This window comes from Melanotaenia boesemani, chromosome 23 (assembly GCF_017639745.1).
Source record: "Melanotaenia boesemani isolate fMelBoe1 chromosome 23, fMelBoe1.pri, whole genome shotgun sequence".
Lineage (NCBI taxonomy): Eukaryota > Metazoa > Chordata > Actinopteri > Atheriniformes > Melanotaeniidae > Melanotaenia > Melanotaenia boesemani.
In genome coordinates, this window is record NC_055704.1 from 12290431 (window position 1) to 12313629 (window position 23199).

Consider the following 23199-nt stretch of genomic DNA (forward strand, 5'->3'; position numbering starts at 1 on the left):
TCCAATTTGTTGATGCAGGTTTGAAACTTTTATCCAGCTAATATGCAATTGCAACACCAAAATACAAATGTCTTTCACTATGTCAGCAGGTGCAACAGACAAGACAGTAGCAACGTGATGGTGTGGAAAGAAAGATTCAGCCAAAGACATGTTTAACCAATTTATTCATGAACATACACGTACAGTTATTGAGTACATTAGTATTTTGTAGCATAGCATTTTGCCTTGACAACAGCTGCTCAGAAGGACCCCACAGAAACCCCATCATGTCCTTTTCTGTTTGAACATTATCTAATACTCCCTGCAGAATGAGAGATACCCTGACTCTCCACAGCAGGCATAATGCTGTCCAACACAACCAGCACTTGGCTGTTTTTGTAACTTAAAGGGGGGGAAAGGCATTAAAATGGATTGTAAGGGAGGCAGGCTAGGCTTTCTCTTGGTAATACCTCTTGGCTAAACATATTGCTCTGACATGCCTTTCTGCAGCCTTCTGGGTGACAAAGTAATCTGAGGTGTGGGGGTGGTGGGTCACTGGCCGAAACAGCGGCCTTATCACACTTCCCGTCTTTCACAGTGATTTAGAAAAAAATAATGAAACGAGGACCTCAAGGGTTTGGCTGAGGACTGCAACTCATCTGACCAGACAAGAGGTAAAGATCACAAACTTTAAGGGACAAAAGGGAGGAAGGAAGGAAGACAGAAGAAAAAAAAAAAAAAGGTGAGATTGGGAGTGGGTTACGAATCTGACAGGTAGACACTTCATCTTTTTAGTCCCCTGTGCTACATCTGCTCGCATTTGTTCCTGCAAAGCACCTTTGAAGTGTGCCTTCCCTGGTACAAAAGCTCAAGCACTTTAAACCAGATGGCTAAAGTTTAACTCTCCACAGAGCGGGGTTACGCCTTCACCCCTTAGGCCCTTTAGATAGAGGGGATCATACAAAGTGCTGCTTACAAGGAATACTCAGCTAAGTGATGACAGGACGCCACTGGTACACTACACACTAGCACAAAGTGCAATAGATAAGACGACAGTCACGCCACAGTGCGCTTATGAGGAGCCTGAAACGTGAGGTTAGTGGGACTGGGTGCCTCTGGACCGGCCATCCTGTCAAAATATCTCACTCGCCTCTTCAAAGGAATTCTCTGGAATGTTCGAGAGATTCAACCGAGCTGGGAGCAAGCAAGTCGACACAAGCTTCATTTTGATCCGTTTTAACAGTCGGCCCAGTTGCCGAGCGGCAGACCTGGGTTCACTGATGGTACTGCTTACTGGAATGTATCGAGTGGAAAGCAGTGAGTAGCACAGGAGGTGGACAAACATCAACTTGAGATCCCATGCTCAGGAATACTGGATAAACTGGAATGGACACCCAGCTGCAGGTCACCCATATGTCCTACGTCTCTAGGGTTGGGAATGCTACAGTGCTTTTCCAAGTGCTGAAGGCCCCACTAAGAGTTAATAAAATAAAATAAAAAGAAATGAAACAAAAACACGACCTGGGACGATCAGAACCAACCAACCTGGAACTTTGGTAGGAGAAAGGAGGGCGTCGAAACTGACAGCACTGCATCGCAGTCTAAACCACAGCTGTTGTCTAAGAGCAAATACAACAAAAAACTTCACAAGAACCCAAACTAGTTTAGCAGTGAAGAAACAAGATCATGCTTTTTTTTGAGGAAGATATTTTCTATAGTTTATTGTAGAGAGAAAAAAAAGAATAGGTCTAGTAAAATACTATATATATTGAGCCAAACAGCTCCAGTATAATACCATGAGATTTTGTAACAAAAATTTTGAAACCTTTTCTTCAAATTCCCTACCAAGAAAAATACAAAACATTATAAGGCGATAAGTAACTATTTTTTTTGTTTGATTTTTTATTATTATTTTTTTTTTATTTGAGAAGCTGTTACAGTGCAGTTGATCCTCAAGGTGGTCAGGCAAGGCCTCACTGTTGCTTGCACTCAGCTGGGGGGGCTGCATCCTTCTGCAAGAAATCACAAGTGGGGTGGGGTTCAGTCAAGTCTGAGACCTCTCCACATAGTAAAACCAAAACTACACAACCACTTCAAGCCTAAACACTCAACAAGCAGCTACAAACTCAAAAAGACCATGTCCTCTCACTGTGACTATGTGACAAGAATCAACAGAGATGGAAATGGTGGCCATTTTTCCCCTCTTTCTAAAAACAGATAGTTTTTTCCACAGGTCACAAAGCCGCTACATTAGAAATGTTCATTTCTGAGGTTTATCCTGAATTTGTGTCAAGGGCTGTAATGCAAGTTTGTCACTTCAATGAATCACACAATCCAATTGTTCTTGGGACTGAACGCTTTAATACAGTCACCGGTCAGATGAAGACCAGCCGAGTTTGAGCACAGTTGGAAATGTTAATTAACCAACTCCAGCTGAAAAGAAGAAAAAAAAAAAAAAGCCTAGATTTCATCCTAATGATGCCGTTTTATTTCCCCTTATGATCAGGTGGATGCAAAGGAGGATGTTGGATGGCCATGAAGATTTAGTTTACGTCCAGCCTCCAGTACCTCTTTATTCTGACACCAGTTGTGTAAAAACTAAAGCGTCACAGCAGGTTGATGTATTAATATAAATGCTCCAAGTCATCATGGGCCTCTTGATGTGACCATTTTAAAAACTGACTTTGGCGAAAAAATGGTTCAGTTAGAGATTTACACAAAAGACAGACTTCACTACACAAAAACAAGCTAATAAAGTCACCTGGTTTTATCCAGTCTTTTGCATATAATTGCCTATAAGACTCTTCATGCTAGGCTAGCTGCTACAAATAAAGTTGATAACAATTGAAGTAAAGCCTCAGCTAATCATTGATCACACAATTTTACATGAGCAGTGAATGACAGTGCAAATCACTGAGGTCCCTAAGCCTAAGCTATGGCAAGCAGACGAGTCTTTATTTTTAGATTTTGGCTAAACTTTTCAAGGTTCAACCCTAAAAACAAGGCAACAAATTAGCCTGCAACTACTGAGCAATTTGGTTTCACATTTAGTTTGACTCCGAGTTGGAGAAGGTTTTATGTTTGGTCCTGTTTTATAAGACAGTAGACTATAACTCAGCCATTTCACTGCCTTTAGGAGCTAACTTTCATAGGTGGAAAATTTAATTCAGATAACAGTAAATCTAGATAAATAGTGAATTTCAGGAGCTACATAAAGCCTGTTGGGGAAGCTGAATGAACGGTTGGGGGATGGGGGTATAAATGTTGCTTAGTGGCCGACAAACTACACTGGATTGCCCCAAATCAGCCCACTGCTGAAGCTCTAACATGTTTGGGAGTTTAAGTTGCACAAAAGGATGGTGATGAGCTATGAACATCACATACTTAAGAGAACCGACATGACAAAAGTTGCTTATTTTAACAATATATTTCTACAGCTTAAGATATAATCACATAACCTCAGGATAATGAAGGTATTAGCCACCAAACAAAGGAGATGCATAATTAAAGATATAAAAAGTGCACATAAAGATAATTGAGTCCCCACCATTGAGCGGAAAACCCACACATGCAGAAGTGATGGCATTCTGCAGCTGTTCAGGCTGCTCTTGATGGCCTGACGACACCCTGAATTACAGTAAAAGATCATTTAGCCATGGTATGTATGTTTGGCTTGGAATCAGCTCTCAAGTTTCTAACATTTAATTTTTTGTGAAAGCATTTTAAGAAGTAAGATATGTGCTTTTAGAGCAGGGGACCATTTACCATCTGCTGAAAGACATACCTAGATGTTGATTATTTCAAACAACTGAAGCCAGTTAAGTTTATAGGCAAGAGAGGTTGTTATTGCCAACAGTGATGGCATCCTCAGGCATTGTTGGCAATTCGTGTGCTTTGGGAACCTGCCAAGTTTTGGTTGAGTCTTGTTTCAAGAGGAAACAGCCCTCAAAAGCTATTAGCCTAGCATTAAAGCAGATTGAGCCAAACAGAACTCAAGACAAAACTAATGAGGAACAGACCAATGACATGTACATGGGTTTTAACAACACACTGAAAGAAAAAAAAACAATTTATGGACAAATCCTGATCCTGATCTAAGTCCAAACTAGCCTGAGTTTGTGCAGAAGACGTATCAACAAAAGAAAACATGAACAAGCCAGGGCTGGACAAGCTTCAACATACAGAAATGATACAGGTGCAAATGCCATCTCATTATAGGTTAAACTAAAAAAAATAAACAACAGCAAACCAGTGGGTTAGTAAATCAGAAGAGTGCAAGGCGGCGGCAGAGGAAAAGGCGCTCATGTGTGGGGCGGGGGAGGAGTGCAGAGTGATGGCGGATTGAAAACGGGGGGCGGAAAATAAAAACTGAAGGTGTGGAATGAGGGGTGGGAAAGGGTGTGATGGTAGTAAGCTGACAATTCACAAACTGTACCTACCAGGATAGGGTTATTTTTCTACAGTCACCATTTAAACCTAGTGAGGAAAAATTTAAAGAGTAGCTGACAAAAGATGCAAAAGTGACTGGAGATGAAGAAACATTAATGAATAGGAAAAAAAAAAAAAACTAGCAGAATACAGAATGTCAAAGACCTTTTTGCTCAGCAAAGAAGCAGCAAACGTGTTGTCTGTTCAAAAGTGCAGTGCCAATTTTACAAGCTGTTCCAATTGGTCATGACATGAATCTCAGGCCAAGTGGTCAACATTTATGACCTATCCTGTTCCCCAGAATCCCACAAACACAGTTTAAGATGTTCTTGTGTCTTTTGGGTGCTTACAGGCTGTTCCCCCCACAGTTAACGTGTCAGTCCAGTTTTTCAGCAATATTTACTTGATCAAAATCCAACTAAACCTAATAACTTAAAAGCCTAGTAGATGGGAAACCTGTCATTTAATTACACTAAACTTTAGCGTGTTTAGACTGTCTTTTTTGGTATAAAGAATTTTTTTGCACAATAACCAATTATCCTGATATTCTAGTAATCAGATGTAAGAACTGGGACATTTTTGGGAACATTCAACATGAACAGCAAAAAACAAAACAGGTCTATTTCTTTTAGATCAGATGAAACTGTGCAGACTGCAGGTAAACAGCCAAAGCAATACAAATACCAGACTTTAAATCCTGATTACTCTGTGATATGCATGCACAAGGTACAATAACCATTAATAAGAAAAAAAAAGGCTTTAACAGTTGTCTGCACTTGGATGGTATTTGTGTGTGAGGAGCTCATCTTGACCTCAATGCAAACAGTAACAGACACAGAAAGCAGATGTGGGCAGAAAGAAAAGCATGCTTCATATTATTAGATGAAACTGTTTAAAATTATACTACGACTGAATTTTTTGTCACTGAATGGCCATTATTGATGCATGGAGCATCCCTACAAACATGACAGTCCATTTGTAAATACAGTAGCAGCCACAGCTTTGGATACAGTCATTTTTAAAGAGCCCAAACCTTTGACAGGTAGTGCATACAATATACCACGTCATACTGGGTCAATGTGTTTCTTTAGGTCAGGGTTTATGTTTTAGTAACATGCAGCATTAACTGTCTGGTTAGGAATATACTGAAAACAGTGTTGAACTGGACTTTCATTTCTCAGCTTGGTTTGAAAAGCCAAATCAAGATCACGACACAAAAGCTTATATAAAACAAAAGCTACCTTAAAAATGAGATGCATCTGGCAATATTTATTCTGTATGTTGAGGTCGGTAAAACCGTTGTCTACCTACAAGCTAAGGGCAAAGACATTTTCACAGTTGAGTGACTCGGGATCTGTGGAAGGCTTTGAGAAAACTGCAGCTACTCGTGGCCTTCAGTGCGAGTATCCTGAGCCAACAAAGTTGAGAAATGCTGAGCAAGGTCTTTCTCAGGACACCAGAGATTGTAAGAGGAAAAAGTGTGTGCGTTATCTCACCTTGGGATCATAGTCAGGGTCATTCTCTTCATCTGCCTCCTCTTCACCTTCCTAATGACACACAGGGTAATTTCAGTCTCCCCCCGTTCCCTCAACACATCCCCCGTGATGCAGCATGGAAGCTACACCTCTTCAAGTTGAAGTAGTTTAACTACTGTTTTACCTCATCATCTGCCTCTTCTCCTTCTTCATCATACTGTAATTCAAGAACATTAACTAGATTAGACATATGTTCTGCATTTGTACTTTTAATTGTCATGCAGCCTTATCAGTCAAGCCTGAGCATAATGGCCAAAGCTGGGAAAAATGTTGAGAGCAACACTCACATCATCATCGTCATCCTCTATGGCCTCCCCAGTGAAGTAGAGCACAGCTCGAGGTACGATGCGCTCGCGGATGAAGTGACCGATTTCAAAGTCTGCAGCCAAAACTGCCTCCGAGTCCTCGTCCTAAAAGGAGAGCAACTCTTAATCATGTGCTTCCTGTCTTCCATGTTTTTCCATTACCAAAGCAGATTCATTAGTCCCAGAATAGAACAGTCTCACTTTTATTCAGTTCTTAGTTTCAGCTTAACTATCATGCAACACAGTGAGATTCCCACTTTTTCTTTTGTCAGGACCAAAAAAAAAAAAAAAAAATCTAAATTTAGCCAACAATCATCTTTAAGACAAAGATGCAGGCCTGTCATTTTTTTAATGGTTTGCTACGAGCACCATCTGATCCAAGACAAAGAACATGAACGCAGGTATTTTTTTGAAAACAGCTTTCCTCTGGGCGGCTGTAGCTCAGGAGGAAGAGCAGTCGTCTTCCAACCGGTAGGCGGATCGATTCCAGGCTTCCACTGACTACATGCCGAAGTGTCCATGGGCAAGACACTTAACCCCATATTGCCTCCCGATGTGCCGGGGTGTGAATGTGTGTGTGAATGGGTGAAAGCAAATTTTTCTGTGAAAACCAATCCCTTCTCAAAGTTGTCCCACCTACGCAAGATCCAACCACATAGGATCCAAACCTGTTGACATTAGCATCCGGCTCTGCATCAGGGCTGTTTTATGCAGCGCCGTGCACTATTGCATGCGCAAACGCCCCCACTCTACAATATAACGGTTTATGTGAAGGATTTTAGCAAAGTTAACATTAGCGTCATCCTGGCTAAGCAATATGTTGGCATGAAAACGAAGGTGAGATCGGAGCATATTCTTATATAGCTATGTTAAACCAAGAAAAAAGTGGCGCACCATCTGACACTGTATTCCAAAACCTCTGTTTTTAAACATTAGTCATAGTTGGTGAAAATCCTCACCCTGGGGAATAAAAAAAAAAAAAAGTCTTTTATCCCTTCAAAAAATTCAGTTTCAGGATCTGAAACTGAATATTGGATGATGGACATGAATGCACAGAAAAACTCAAGTGCCATGCTCATGTGTACAGGACCAACAACATCAAATTTGTAGCTTTAGTGAACTTAAACGGTACAATAGGTGCATGATCACATGACTAAAATAATTATTTATCATAGTTTATGAATGCAGACATCTTCAGTGTAAAAACGACAGATATCATGTATAATGGAAACTTCCAGACTTACCAGTTCTCCATTTTCTGGAACTGTAAAACAAAATAATCAAGTTATTACAAGAAAATCTTAAAGCACAAACTAAACTGTGACAATAATCTCAGTCTCTCCAACATCACCTTCTGGTGGGGTGAAGAAGTTGAAGAAGGAGTCGTTGGGGACCGTTTTGGTGACCGTCCTTACTGTGCCGCGACCCTTGTGCTTCTGTTTTTTCTTGATTGTTTTCAATGTTACGTTCTTGCCCTTTGTCCAGTCAATCGTACAACTGTTGCAGGAACAAAGGCATCAGAGAAGAACATCAGGATGCAGCCGTTTTAAAATAATGAATCTTAAAAGACGTCTTATGGTTAAAAAAAATAATGCAGCTGATGATGACTCAGAACAAAAAAGTTGAGAGAGATAATGGAAAAGGTAAACATTTATAAAACTATATGAAAAGAAGTTTCAAGAGCTTAATTAATTTCAAGCAGCTTGGTTTTAACATTAAACCCATTTCATGACTATTAATAAATAAAAGTAAACATCTTTGCTCACAAGACATTTATGTAGTTGCTTTACTCACCCTGTGCAGGACATGATCTCTGGTCCGTCGAAGGAGAAGGGGTCATTCTCATCAGGTTCTGACCTCATCTTGTAGGTTTTTGACAACACTGTATTTGTAAAGAAGTCATTGGGTTCGAAGTGGAATTCTAATGTGAAGCTCTGGTGGAAGAGAAGAGGTGGTGATTAAATGTTCTTCAGTTGTCTTACTGGTTTCAGCCATTTGAAATATATGTTGAGTAGACGCACCATAGGCTGCCCTGGATCTGAGAATTTTACTTTAATATCTTGTAAATGTTTTAGTATGGGTTCATCATGCTCCTACGGAGGACAAAGAATGACAACATTAAGAACAAGGGAACTTTATGTGGCACCATTTTTCATTAAGTTCTGAGACAGCCTGTGCAAATGCTGGCCAGCAGGTGGAAGCAAATCTTAGGTTTTTATTACAGAAAGCAGCTACTGTTTGTGACCCAGTTTCTCTGCCTCGCCAGCAGTTTGGCTGAACCTACCTGCAGCATGTCACTGAGCAAGTCCACGTTTTTGAAAACCGTTAACCAGAACTCTGGGATGCCTTTGGGATCTTCCTTCTCCTCGTCCTTCTTCTCTTCATCCAACTTGGCCTTGTCCTTCATTTCATCCTATTAAAAAGCCATTCTCTTTCAGCATTTCCATTTTCACACATCCACCAATAAATAACAGGAGATTCTAACTACCTGGAGCATAAATGATTAACAAGAGGAAACAGCCTCGTTCATGCTACAACAAACACTGCATTGTTTCTTTAACTGCGGCTGCTTTGAAACGTCTCACCTTAAATGCTATGATCTTAACTGGCTGCATGCAGGAAGCAAAGCTAATTCTGCCCGAGGTGAAACAACAAGTTACATGCATAAGATAGATGTTCAAATAGAAAGCATGCTGTTGTATACATCACCTGTACCTGTTTACTTACTGTGAGCTCTTCCTCCTCATCTGCCTTCCATTCACACTCCTCATCTGTGGGCTCATAAGCTGCTTTCACTATGTCACTTCTCTGTAAGCAAATAAGAAAAAAAATAGTTTATATAGTGTGTTCATTTTTAGACAAAACGATCTTTGGCTAAAGTACACAAATCCCACATTAATGAGACATAATCATTTGTTTAAGAGCAAATCCTGAAGTTGCTTCGACAAGAACTGACACCAGCTGATATCAGGAAAGTGGCTGTTTTGATGTCGGCTTTGTTTATATGAAAACAAGACTATCGAGCTTTTTATTGTAATATGAGCAACATTCTGCCTGCCTGGCATATAAAAGGTCAACAAAGGTTCGTGAGTGGATTCTCTGGGTGAGAAAACAAGTTTCTCTAGAAGTTTTCATAATGCACTTTTCCAAACTGAACATCGTTATCAATACTGCTGAGTCATGTTTCCAGAGGTAAAGATTGGTTTATGACGCCAGTACGGTGCAGCTACAGGAAGAGAAACTTCACTCGTGTTCTCAGAACACGTCCTTTTTCACTGTTGCTCCATTTCCAGTGTGGTGTCATACTAGTGTGACAACGAACATGGTAACTAACAAAAAACAGGCACCTTTTTCATATATTTTCAGCGCTGAGTGAACGGTGAAGCAAAACAAGTGACTTCTACGAAGTGTTCACCTCTCACGCTTTTCTGTCCCCCAATGTGCCTCCACCCCAACAATACCCTACCATTCTTCCACGGATCTCCAACTGAAGGAGACCCCGACATGATAGTTGATTGTATGGACTTCTTTTATAATTGAAATAAAATAGGGTACCGTACCAACCCGTACCACTCAGTGGAAACGGGGCAATAGTCTTTTAATGCAGTTAATCTAAATATGTAGGGTCCCAAGTTTGCTCAAACATCAACACCAACAATATTTCACTGAGGATTTGAAAATAATTGGAAAGCTTTAATGTCATCTTTACTCTGTGTGCTCTCTAGGTTATCCAGTGTTTGCAGGTAATCTATGATGCCAAGCTTTAAATATGCTCTAACTGCCAATCAGGTTCTACACAATGACTCATTAATTTGACTCAGGTGTGTTGGTGCAGGGATACATGGAAAACCTGCTGGATTGCGGCCCTCGTAGGACCGAATTGAGTAGCCCTGTTCTAGAGCAATGCTTCCTTCACCTCAGACACAAATGTTAGGTTCAGACACCAGTTTCCAGGGAGAATAAACCCAATGAGGTTAATTTTGACTCATCTTCAGTTTTAATGAATCCAAAACAGAAACAGCTGATACGATTAGGGACTGCCAGGGTCAAAATCTAGCTGCAAATTGAATGTTTCTTACATGATCTATCTAATTAGAGGAGGTGATAAAGCACTGAATAACTGTAACAAAAGCTGAACCAGGAATGGTGACATGGACCAAAACCAGCAGAATGAAAAGGACTGCCTGCAAACATCCACACTCCTTGTAGATATCAATAATGACACATGCATGCATCCATAACATTGCATCTCACTTCTTTTGAGACACGATTATTTATGAAGCTTGGAGTATTTGTGCTGATAAAGAAAACAACGTACTTTGTCAAAGAGAGGTTGGTAGAGGGCTGCATACTTTCTCTCCAGTGCATGTACTTCTTCGTAGAACTTTGCTTCGATGTGAGCACATTTGACCTGCAGGTTCTTGAGGGCGTTAACCCGTCTCTTCACAACCTTTGGTAAACTGTTAAGACACAGACGGGCAGAGACGTTAAAGCAGTCCTGGAAAAGTAGCATACATGCATGCCGTTTATTCTCAGTGGCTGAATATGCAAGCAAAATAAAAATTTCTGATTGGTTTTCACTAAATTTAAAACCTTAGAATAAAAACCTGCCTAATAGAGAAAGGGGACCCTGCCTCAACGGAAACTGCTGAGAGCTTTGGATTTGAGCCTTACGCTGCAGGACTGCAGGGTCCCCAGTGGAGCTTCAATAAGTCAGGGCAGCCTCCTAGTGCACTGTGCAAACCACTGATTTTAGATTTGCTTTATTTAACAGCCAAGTAAAGAAACCATACATTATTCGAACGTAGATTGACGGGTGTTTGCTTGGGGTATTCATGGCCTCATTCCTTCCATGGACGATGCAGAGGGATCCTCAACAGCGTCTCTTTTAAAAGGTCTTACAAGGACATTTGTTTTTTTACTTTATATCTCTGCCAACATATTTAAACCAAACACTCAACTGGCTGTAATCTTTATGAAAGAGGTGCGTGTGTGTGCACACGCATTTTTGTTTTGGGGGGGAGGTCTAGGGCTTTCATGTGCCCTGGAGTGCAGCAGTTTTATTATCTACATAATTGTGCAAGCGCTTGTAATGCACCATTTCTTTTCATTTCTGTGCATCCCGATCTTTAAGGCTGGTTTTATATCAGCTTTATGTTGTCATGCTAAGTTATTCAACACCATATTTTCAAAATGTACCAACACAGCCTCGTTTTAATCTGTCAGGCCATATTAACCTCCTTCCCAAAACAAGACTTTATTTCAAATGACAGAGCTAAAAAAAAATGCATCTTTAAAACATCAATGCACCAAGTAAACTTATCTGTTCTGGGAATTCAAGCAAAACAAACTAATTTGATTACCCTACAACTTATAAACATCAAGTCATTGCTGAGGAAGCAGTGGCATGATTTTTAAGTTTTGGCCACCTGGCTTGAAGAGCTGTAATAAGAGTCAAGTCTCGCTGCAGTGTGACAAATTCAAACGCCTGCACTATCCTGGCAAAGGGGAGCATATTTGGTCCCAAGTGCAGGGATGTAACTGGCGAGTTTGCTGGTGACTGCCAAGCACTTGACACATTGATCAAAGAGCTACTTGCTGGTGGTTTTGCAAAGGAGAGGAGCAGTGGGTGGTACAGCCCTGCAGCCAAGACACAGCTATATTCCTACAGCATCTTTTGAATGACTATACGTCTGCTAACAGATGTTCTAAAGAGTAATATTGATTGGTACTCATCTGTAACCCATATGTTGAACATTACTAATTAACTAGTTTCAACAGTTATGTGCAGACTTGCAAGTGGCAGGCAGGCATACTTGCCAATGTCCCTTACCATTTTCACACAAAATGACTCATTATGAAGTTCTTCATTTATGGATAATTCATGCCAGAACATTGGCCTATGCAGCTTATTACACAGACTACAATCTCCCTGAAAGATGACAGTCAAGAACAGTTTTTATGTTCCACAGCTGAGACAAGCTTGCACTTGAAATTGAGAAGTATTTTGAGTCTTAATATCACTTATCAAGTCCTTTCTCAGCTTCAATATGCAAATACAAAAATCAATGAAAAACACTCGTATTGACAGAATAAATTCACAAAGCCGAAGCCAATCAATTAAACTTGAGCAATAAAAGCCAAATCTTTGTTTTCTCCCCTTCCTATGTTTAATTCTTTTAAAGAAATCTCAACATTTCCAGACCAGCCAAGTGTCCTGTACAGGACAAAAACACCCAGGTGTTGAGGGTTGAATGCACAGATGTGTCAGAGTTCAGAAACCAAAGCTCTCCCTTTTTTGGGGAAATGCAGCCACATTTCTTGCCATAAATTAGGTAGCTAGCCAGCAGCTAAGGCTGAGCTGCTAGTGCAAGTTTTGCCAAAAGCAGCACATGCTTGGATGCCTTCTTATGTTCTTTAAGGTAAGAAAACCCTTCAATCTACAGAGTATGCCTAAGAGGAACCTGAATGTGAATTACTATTTAGCTAAACTTGGGATTGTTTAGGAACTGGAATCACATTAGCACCACTAACCCTGCAAACAACAATTGTGACTCTTAGTTGAACATGTTAGAAATCTCAACCTTAAAAATCAGCTCTCCTGAATCATGTAGGCTATTCATAAACTCTGTAGATGTAACTGATAACCTACCTAACTGATCACTAACACCTCTCCAGTACAAATGGTAGGTGAAACACTGGAACAGGTTTGTCAAGTCCCTGCAGACAGTGACACGAGTGCTTCTGCACCTATGACTTGTTGCTTCACTGCCACAGACATGATTAACTGACCCAACTGTGGGTTGATGTTTGACATTTTCATGGGAGCAACTTGACAGCTCCACAGTGAAACCAAGTGAGCTCAGACGGTGTTAGGCTGCTTGATAATATCGTCTACTGAAGCGTACGCTCTGGATTTAGTGGTTTGGCTTTCACTGCAAAATTGCTGCAGACCACAAGTGTGGCTGAACTTGAAATGTCTTTGCACAGAAGCATTTCTAATCAAGGCACAGTTACTACTTAAGCCATGTTCAAACAACAGGATAGAGCAGCCCAGACAAATGGTCCAGATCCAAGGCAATTCCAAGCACGAATGGTCATTTGTTCTGTGTGAATGCTTAGAGACATCATTTGAGAGAGATTAGAAGGACACGCTTCAGTCTCAGACTGAATATCTGTAGGTTGTCACTGGGGAGGAGTTGATGCGTGAGGAGATACAATAAAAGTGCAGGACATGCAGTTAAAAAGCAACAATGGAAAACCTGGAAAAGGAAATAAAAAACCAAACTTGACAAGGAGAGCATGATGAATAAATTACAGTTTGCTTTGGGAAATTAAGCAGATTTTGGTTTAAAAAATTCCTGATTATTTTAGTTTGCAAATTCACGGCAGACTCAAGACACAAGATGTGGAGAAAATCTGCCAGTGTTGTTCAACAAGCAGGTATGTAACCTACGCTGCAACTGATCTTGCTCCATGGGAGCGAGTGGAACGCAAATGTTGGAAGACAGTTGAGAAAAAAAAAAGTGATGCCTTACCTCTCCATGTACCCCGATGGTGAGCCGTTCAGACCATCCAGCCTCTCCTGCAACGCAGCCAGGATCTGTGGATTCTGCATCATCTGCACAGTAAGCTGGCGAGCTGTGGATGAACGTAGAAAAAGGACAAGTGGAATATGATCAGTGTGTTTGACTGCATCATCCCATAATCTGAGGTGTCCTGATTTTTATCTAATCTTTTGCAAACTTTGCACTATATTTGAGTTGAGTTACATCAAATAATGTGCAGTGTCTATTCTGCACATACAAAATAAAAGAAAGCTATACAATGCCAACTTCTCACATGATGCTTATACAAAAAGCTTCACTGGAAACACATAAGATTTAGAAAGATAGGGGGTGTGTCCCAAACCGCGCACTTCTATACTTCGAACACTACATTTAAGTGCTTAGTGCGCTGACACAGAAATTTCAGTAAAAACTCAGTGCACTGAAAGTACCCGGATGCTGCCCTAAACTCGGCCAAAAATCTAGTGCGAAACGATGGACACTACACGCACTAAACGGACGCCATCTTGCTGACGTAGCGGAAGGGGAGGGACTTTCAACCAGTTTTTCGAGCTGGCAGCCACCGACTCAGCGGTACCGATGCAGGCGGAGGGTATTTTCAACTGTTGTAAGTATGAAGATATTTGATCATAATTCTAATATAAACTGCAGCATGCTTCTTATCTCTTCTATCCCTGATGACAGTTATGGATCTGATCATTTGTTGGAGGCTGCAGTAGAGTTAGCAACGTAAATGTTAGCAGTTTTATAGCCGATTTCGCGGATCTAGATGGGCTATAAGTGTTAAAAATGATTAATGCTATAGGTTCTGTATGTTTATTCATGATTGTTGAACCTCCAGATTAAGCACTGCGGGGTCTCTGGCGTAAACGAAATGGTCTTTGATCTGAAAACTGATTAGGAAACACCGCTGGTTTAGAGAACCGGCCCGTTTCCATGGTAACGCTGACGAAGTACAGCGTACATAAGTTTAGATAAGCGTCTGCAAAGTACCCATAAAGTACATAATAATGTTTGCTTTTATATAACCTGCCATTCTGTGTTCACCGTAGGTCACTGTGGCATCAAACTACCGAGCCAGCAGTGGCACTGAGGCATTTACCACCTGCGGGCTAGGATGCTGCTGTGGAGAAGAAGAGGTGGCAAGAGAGAAATGTTTTAATAAAAAGTTTAAATAAAATGTTTTCTGTATCCCTGTTTTAGCGTCTTCATTACTGCATTTCATATTTTAAATGATGGTTTCTAGTAAAATCGGTTTCCTGTTGCAGACGTGAACGTATCAGTGTAAACACCAATAAAAACAAATGTATAATGTAACGTACTTTAATTCAGTTAAGATATCTTTGCTTATTTAAAAGCTGTTTTATTAGTGTTTTAAATTGCACTTTATACTAACAAGTATGGGGGAGACATGCAAAGACACATGAACGTGTGCTGATGGTTTCTATTATCAACTGAGATAGATTAATAGTACAGTGGAGGCCACAGTTCTTTGTTTCACTAATGAGGCCTTTTAAAAGGCATTTAATAGCATAAAAGTATGATGACATGCAAACACGTATGTTAACGTGATTTTGGAAGAAAAAAAAAAGTATATTAACAGAGCGGCGCTGCTAAGCTGGTACGTCACTACCGGTAAGTGCAAAACGTTGGTGCTCAATTTGGATCAGGACTAACCCACGATAGTGTGCACTACAGAAGGTAGTGCTTAGTGCGCACTACGCACTACCTTCCAGTGCACTCATGTAAGTGCGCGGTTTGAGACACACTCAGGGAGTCTAACATTCATCACTCAGTACAGATAATTCATGTTAGGTGTTCAACGCAAAACCCTTCCATGGTGGCGTAAAATCAATGAAGCTAAACAGCAACAAGGGACGTGGCCACGTTTTTTAAAGATAAAACACATCAACTATCACATTTTAAAAAAAAATACTGCAATCGAAAACCATTGCACAATAAATATCGTTGGCTGTAAAATTTACCACGCTCCATGTATTCCTCTATATGACAGAAGCTCATATAGAGGAGTACATAAGTTTGAACAGGCAACTGGAGAAATCTTTGGGAAAAAGTATTTTCTGATGCATCACTATTTGAGGTATCATTTTAATAAAGCACGACAATGATTTGTTTATAACTAAAAACACTGCCTGTTAAAAAAAAAATAAATATATCCATTCTCTTCCATCAATCTTCAAAGCTGACATTACTGGTGTTTCAATGCAGCCTTGATTTAAAAACAGTGAGTTTGCACTTCATATTAACAGTGGATATTAGTATATTTATAATCTTCATCTTTCAGATCTTGTATACGAGTGAGGCTGCTATGACAGATCAGTCGCAAGCAGCTGAAATGAGCCTTCTTTCAACCCTGGCTTTTAAGACTGCTCAGACTGGCTATAAAAAGCTGAGGCAAAAACAGCCATCTATATCCATCTACAACAAGCAGAGTGTGTTAATATACAAGGCGTCATATGATTCATTCTGTATCAAAAGCATATACAAATGTCATCTGGATCCAACTTAAAGCCGATTAGAGCCTCCCAGCTCCTAGCAGCAATTTAGAATTATGTTGTGCAAAAAACTCTTGCAAGGTTTAAACAAGAGGAGCTCCGAGAAATCATGCCGTCATTGGGCTGACATTTTAATACACCTCAATGATTCAATATCAAGGCTCTGCACCTCGGCTGCGACATCTCCATTATTTCAAATTAGCAATCTATTTTTTATTGCAATACATGTTAAAGACAAGACTGTATAGATGGAATTTGCTTACCTTTGCTGTTTTCATCTTCTCCAGTCTCCTCCTCTTCTACATCCTCCACATCTTCCATGTCTGCCGGGTCCACCTCAGCCTGGTCTTTGCTGCTCGAGGAGACAGGGAGGAAATGGAGGAAGTGAAGGTCAGCCAAAACACAGACACTTCAGACTCTTTGATGACTGGTGATCATTTTATGCAATCAAACTACTTCTGACTTTCGCCTGAGGGAGTTGGCAACTCTCTCTCCTTTGTTTGCAGCAGTTCAGAAGACTAAGAAACAAGCGCCAAGTCCAGAATCTTCCGACAAGCCTGTCAACCATAACATCTTATTCATCCACATTTTGTTTCTTAGCCCATGTTACTGTGTAATCTCTTGCAGTAATCAAAACTGGAGTTTGTTTTCTTCCATGATGCTGTTTCAAGCACAGAAACATGACACCCTACTTCAAGATGCAGCGCAGCAGAGCTCAACACTTAACATGAAACAGCTACACCAGCATAGCCTCTCATCCACCTGTCAGTCTGCAGACTGGGGTGAAAAATCAATGGCCAACAGCAAAAGGACTGTATCTGTGTGTGTGCAGGTTGTGACAATCACTGGGATGTCATTCCTAAAGGAGAGATGGGGTTGTCCATTAACCAAATGTCATGTATGTAGAGTGGAAAATTATGAGAATGCAGCTGAACTCCAGTCATTGTTTAGGAAGCACCTTTTCCCTTAAAGGTTTGTGGGGAAATATCTTGCTGCACAGCTCTGCAGAGGTTTAATAAAGTTATCCTGCACACACCCAGGTGCGCTTTAAATGTCAGAGACCATAAACCCCAAATGTAGTAGAGGGTGTACTTACTTATCAATGTCTGCCATCTTAGCTGAGTCTCAGGTTTTGCTATAAAGAAAACAAAAAAGACAATAGTTCAGAAATGCAAACAAATTTCAGCCAACACATGATGCCGTTAAAAACATAGCTTCACAAAAAGCACTAATTATTGCGATAAGCATGCCCCACATTTTCAGTAGCCCATCAAGATCTTTTAATCAGATGTTAAAACTAGTTGCAATTTAAGTAATCGTCCATAACCTGAACAGACTTTTCACCATCTACCAGATTAGCTGTTCATTGAAACTTCCATCCAGGAAATGATGGGTTCTGTTAAAAAAAATATAAGAAAATGCAACCTAAAGCAGAAGCATCAGGGCTATGCATAGCTTTATGTCTGGCAAATGTCTCACCAAGACTGTCACTGCTGCAGCTGGATTCTCCAGTTTACTCTGCAAATGTGTGACTGTCCACTTCCCAAGATAAACTAGTTGTCGTCCATGTTGTCAAGAATCAAGTGAGACCCTCTCTCACCTGATGGCTTTGTGCCTGTGGTTATGACGTAATGTTGAGTACATCAAAATATTGAGTAAAATGCAATCCAAAAGCCAGTACACAGTGACTGACTTCTGCCTGAATGATCTGCTCTGCTCTACATCGATTAGGTTTTGAAGTAGCAAACTTTCTTCTTTGCAAACATTCAAGCAAATTTAGTCTCTTAGCTCATGCTGATTAACTTCAGACATGATCTTACAGTATGTGCTGCAGTGTGCATGTAAATTTGACTTGGCACAGAACATGAAAATAAGCTGCAGGTCAAGCTAAAAGATTCTAGTCCCTGAAGGTGCATCTCAGGTGTTATTCTCCCTTTATGTACTGGTTTCTGGTCAAAATGTCTGAATCCTGCACCAGTAGCATGAATGGAGTGGATGGTGGATGCTCTACAGCTGTTTTTGTGATTATATATAATTATATATATAAAGTTTAATGCTGCTCCGCAAACTTTAAAGAAAAATCATGTAGTCCTACTCCTGCAAAATACCAAAAAAAAAATGCATACAAACACTAAGCACCAATCAATGCTACTTCAGCAGCTTGCATGCAAAGATCAAAGCACATTACCTTTTCTGCCTACAAAACAAGAACCTTGCAGACTTAAGTATGAAAATATGGATTTTCAAATATCTACTCTGTGCCCCAAAACCAGACCATATGACACCATTAAGGAACATCAGCTTCACTTAGCTCCCATGATGAAGAATTTCATTTGCCTGTTTCCAAATTATTTTTCTTTAATTAAAACAAAATAATTCCTGCTTTTAAAAGGGACAAGTAGGCCTGTCACGATAACAAATTTAGCTGTACGATAAATTTTCTCAGAAATTATCGCGATAAACGATAATATTGCGCAGAGCGCTAATGTGTCATTTTGAGACCATTCTCAACTAATATAGTGACATATGCCGTAATAATGCAAGTACACATTTTCAAAGGTCAATAAACTAAATAAATAAAAGCGCCTTTTTCACTGTTGCATCTTCAAATAAACTCCAGACAAGTAGACAAGCATGCCGGTTTTAATGACGAACCAAACTTCAGCACTTTACATCGAACAAAAACCCGTGTTCTTCTTCTGCTCTTCAAAATCTACTGCTTGTGAAACAAAGTCATTCTGCCCTCTGTTGGCCTTATAAGTAACTACAACCCAGCAGTTAGCTGGGATACCACATTCACATACGCCGGGACACCGGCCCAAAAGTTATGCGGCCCACTGGGAATCCTCCCAAACCTCTCGATTAGCCGGCATTGCTCTTAATGTGTATTTTGTCATATACGGTAGTATATAGGCTGATTCTATTTGCGTAATGTGCCTGCGGATTACAGGGGTTATTACGGTAGACCAGGAAGTGGGGGCTTTGTACTGACGTCGTAAGCTAGAATGTGTGTGTTCTGCTTACATGTGGGAAGCAGCGAAACAATAAAAGAGGAGATGCTTGCATCTATTATTTACATATTTCAGCATGAGAATCGGAGGTTTAGCGCGAGAGCGTGAGAAGCCACTTAAATACGCAAGTCTCACGGCCATTGCGTGTTGGCAGCCGTGCAAAACAAATGCGGCTTACCGGCTCGTGCTGCAACATGCTGCAGTCAAGTGTGACACTGGAGAGATCACTCCGCAAGAAACCAGAGCGTTTAGTCGAAATACTCCATAGTGAAACCTATTGTCATACACAGTCTATGGTAAAGGGGGGACGAAAAAAAATTATCGCGGCCGGCAAACTTATCGTGCTCTTATTTTCTTATCGTTCAATTAATTGACTTATTGCTTATCGCGACAGGCCTAGGGACAAGGCACTTGACTTAAATCAAATGGGCCACATGCTTACTCCAAAAACCCCTTTATTCCAGGGGTGGTCACATCACAGCTTATTGTTACAGAACAGTATCTATTTTAGACATTTCTGAGAATATAAGTCATATTATGCTCCGCAATATGATTGTATTAACTCATTAACAAATGGAGGTGCCATAAAAACTTAGGATTTATTCAAGTTTGTGTGTTACATAAGAGTTTGGTCTCCTTTCAGTAAGATGGCAAAAGTTGAAATGATAAGCTGAATAGAAAAATACTCAATTTATCATGAAAACATTTTGTTTCTGTTCTAGGTAATTGAAGCTAAAAAACAAGCCAACACCTGTTGTTTAAAACCTTTCAAGCACAAGGATTTCCTTTAACTTTTAAAACAAGGAAACATGTTTAATTCAGTTAATATATTTGGGGGTGTTGGGACTGTCAAACAGGCACCACAATCCGTAAACAACCCGAGAGCATGGCAGGTCCAAAAACCACCAAAAGAAAACCTGACAAAAGTTACCAATAAAACACTCCTAATCTTTGACTGCAGTCTGTCTGTCCAAGCTTGAAGCCAGCAACAGTTTTCACCTGTCATTTGTCAAACATTTTTATGTTACAAAAGCCCAGAAATTTCAGCCATTTAAGCAGGACCATCATATTGCAACTATCTTGATATCAGGTGGCCAATGTTCAGCATTACTCAGCTGTAGAGCTGAGGTGATGGATCAAATTGTTTCATCTTGATGAAGGCAGCATTATTTGTGTTCAGTAGCTTCAATTAAGTCCAATTATTCAACAGATTCAACCTTTTATTATGACGCAGGGATATCCTATAATCCCTTTACTTTTTAGCTAAAAATACACGAATGAACCTGTGCTTAATGTAAGCACCTAAGCCCAATTTTTTTTACAAAATCCAAGACATTTACACCTCCCCAACTATCACTTTACTTTAAGATCTATAGATCGATATTCTAGTGACAGTATAGCTAATTTTCAAAAATACAAATGAATGGTGTTTAGCTGACCAGTGCTTGCTTTTTAATGGGCAAAAATGGACGCCTGTATAACGATGTAGACAAAAGGGCTTAAAAGGGGGTCCTAGCTAACATTAAAGTCATCTGGTGGTTAAGTATTTTCTGAAAAAAAAGTTAATACAAGTTCAATAAAAAGAATATACATTTAAACTAACCAATAAACAGCTATAAAGTGACCGTGTTTAGTTTAAGGAATTAATCATTTTACTCAGTGTGGTTTAAAAAGCCGTTAAATGCATGCTGGTCTGTGCACTTTTCGGATATGAACATTTAAAAAAAATAGTATAAATATAAATATATATAATCATTGCCATGATGAAATATTGCACTGGACAAACATTTTCTTTGTGGAGAAAGCTTTTTTTCTTTCTGCACAGCGACCACGTGTTGCATGCTGGAGTCTGGCAAACCATTAATGACTGACAATAAAATCCCCGGTCTTAGACCACATTTTCAACTTAATTTAGCCCAAGCAAGACGACCAACCTGTTGAACCATTTACTGTCTAAAATCAAGACCATAAACTTCCACGTATTCCTTCCAACAAACAAGGCGAGCCCCTGGCTAGTAAACAGAGAAACTTTAGCCGGCCTACCCGGTCTTGACAGCGCTTTGCTTACCCGTTTGGTGAGATAAGCTAGCTTATGTGCTGCTAGCTTGATGCGCACTATTTGGGTTGAGCAAGTGGGAGGACCAGCCTTTACAGACAGGGTGCTGTAACTATATAATATGGACCAGTTAGGAAGTGGTGCCATCACTTAAGCACCACGTTTCAACCAGCTTTCCTTACGTAATGCAACCGGCTATCAAGCTACACCAGACGGCGTTTGATTTATCCCATAAAGTCCAGTCCCATCCACAATTCCCCACTCTGAGAAAAATAAGGTCAAGTCCAAAAATACAACATATGAGACACGTGTCAACAAATGTCGGAAAATGACGAGAGATATGGGAATTATACAACGTTTAGTAGTGAATATGAGTGAATCTGTTGGCAAATCTATTGAGAGGCCAAATGTATTGAGCACAATCGTTATTTTAGACTATCTTTTTTAAATCGCGTTTTAACGTTAACACTCATCATGGTGGAGCCAGCCTCAATGGCTGCTGCCTGTGTCTCGCTTGACTAGCATTAGCAAAGCAGAGCCGTTTTCCTTCACCGCTATTTGTTTAGGCAGCAGATGAAAATTTAACTTCTGAAACGACGAACAAGTTCTGGGGCGTTGGCCCCCGAGCTATTCCCAAGTCCTGTCCCTTACCTTCTTTCTTGTGGCCAGAGGCTGGGCTGTATGAGCGGCGCTGCGCAACGAAGGAGTCCCGGGGAAGAAAGAGACTCCGCTCAGATGGCGGTAAAAGGGAGAGAGATCCCGCCGCCTGCGCTCATATATATCCGACGTCATCACGCAAACCGGCAGTCGCCGAGGCAACACTGCTTATGGGAGGGTCGGCGGCGAGGTTGCCCCTAGGAGAGGAGACAATAAGGGATCATCATGAAAACCATCATCATCTTCATTTTCTCACCATTTTAATCCTCGAACTCATCATTTTATTCATATGCGCTGCCATTATTTTCTCCTTGCTCTCTGTCCTTCTCCGTCTATTGTTAGAAATTCAGTTTCCTCACTGTTAAATTCATAATCAGCATGACCAGGTCACCATCACTGCTATATTCTCATTAGCAGCAGCAACTCCATCACCCTCATCATCCAAGCAGTTAGTGTTGACAAAGCATTGTGATCACCACTATTTAGGCAATGCTCACCCTCATCAGTGTCATCACAACCTTCTTCATCTCATCAGGGGTCCTCATAACCATGTGACTTTTTATTAATGTTAGCAACAAGACTTCATTTGGACCCCCGTGTTGCCAGTATTGCTTAAATTTCCAATTATATGTACTTGCTTTAATGCTTTACTGATGATATATTACAGGTATATTTTTATATTCTTCACCTGGCACCTGCCTTGATATCATCACCTGTTGATAGCCTCTTTCTTTTCTGCAGCCATTTCAAGTAGTGGCTGAAGATGAAACTAAATAAATTTAAAGTTTATGTTTTACAGAGTAAATAAACTAATCCTCACATGAGAACATATTCATAATTAGTTACTTGTGTTTAGTGTTGTCATATTAGAGAAAACATCTCAGCAGGTTTGTTGTTATATATTGGATCTAAAGAATACTTGGATCTGAATAATAGTCTATACTGATGAGATTATCAGTGATTAGACATTTCAAAACACAGACTCACTGTTAGAAAATCGCTTGCTCATGAAGCCAGAGGCTAAGACTGTGAGGATTTCAGTGTGATTCATCCATGAGCCAGCACTGAACTGAGTGTTACTAACACCAGGCACACTGCTCGACTTCAATCTTCCTCTGAGCAATGCCTGGCATAAGCCCAAAGG

At 40.3% G+C, this 23199-nt stretch overlaps 1 protein-coding gene across 3 annotated transcripts; it reads right to left on the reverse strand.

The window, feature by feature from the left end:
- Positions 1–147: 147 nt before the first annotated feature.
- On the reverse strand, positions 148–22186 carry nap1l1 (nucleosome assembly protein 1-like 1). Of its 3 annotated transcripts, XM_041977251.1 has the most exons (16): positions 22050–22186; positions 17428–17466; positions 16595–16683; positions 13786–13888; positions 10566–10707; positions 8963–9055; positions 8532–8660; positions 8269–8340; positions 8042–8181; positions 7599–7744; positions 7492–7511; positions 6230–6352; positions 6067–6099; positions 5904–5954; positions 4419–4455; positions 148–1991 (listed from the first exon to the last, which is right to left on the reverse strand). In XM_041977251.1, exons 2-15 carry the CDS (start codon positions 17442–17444, stop codon positions 4450–4452), a joined length of 1164 nt encoding a protein of 387 aa, XP_041833185.1. In that variant the 5' UTR covers positions 17445–17466; positions 22050–22186; the 3' UTR covers positions 148–1991; positions 4419–4449. The 3 variants fall into 3 exon arrangements, with proteins under 3 accessions (XP_041833185.1, XP_041833184.1, XP_041833183.1); XM_041977250.1 differs by lacking the exon at positions 4419–4455 and having other exon boundaries at positions 8975–9055; XM_041977249.1 differs by lacking the exon at positions 4419–4455.
- Between the last annotated feature and the right edge of the window lie 1013 nt (positions 22187–23199).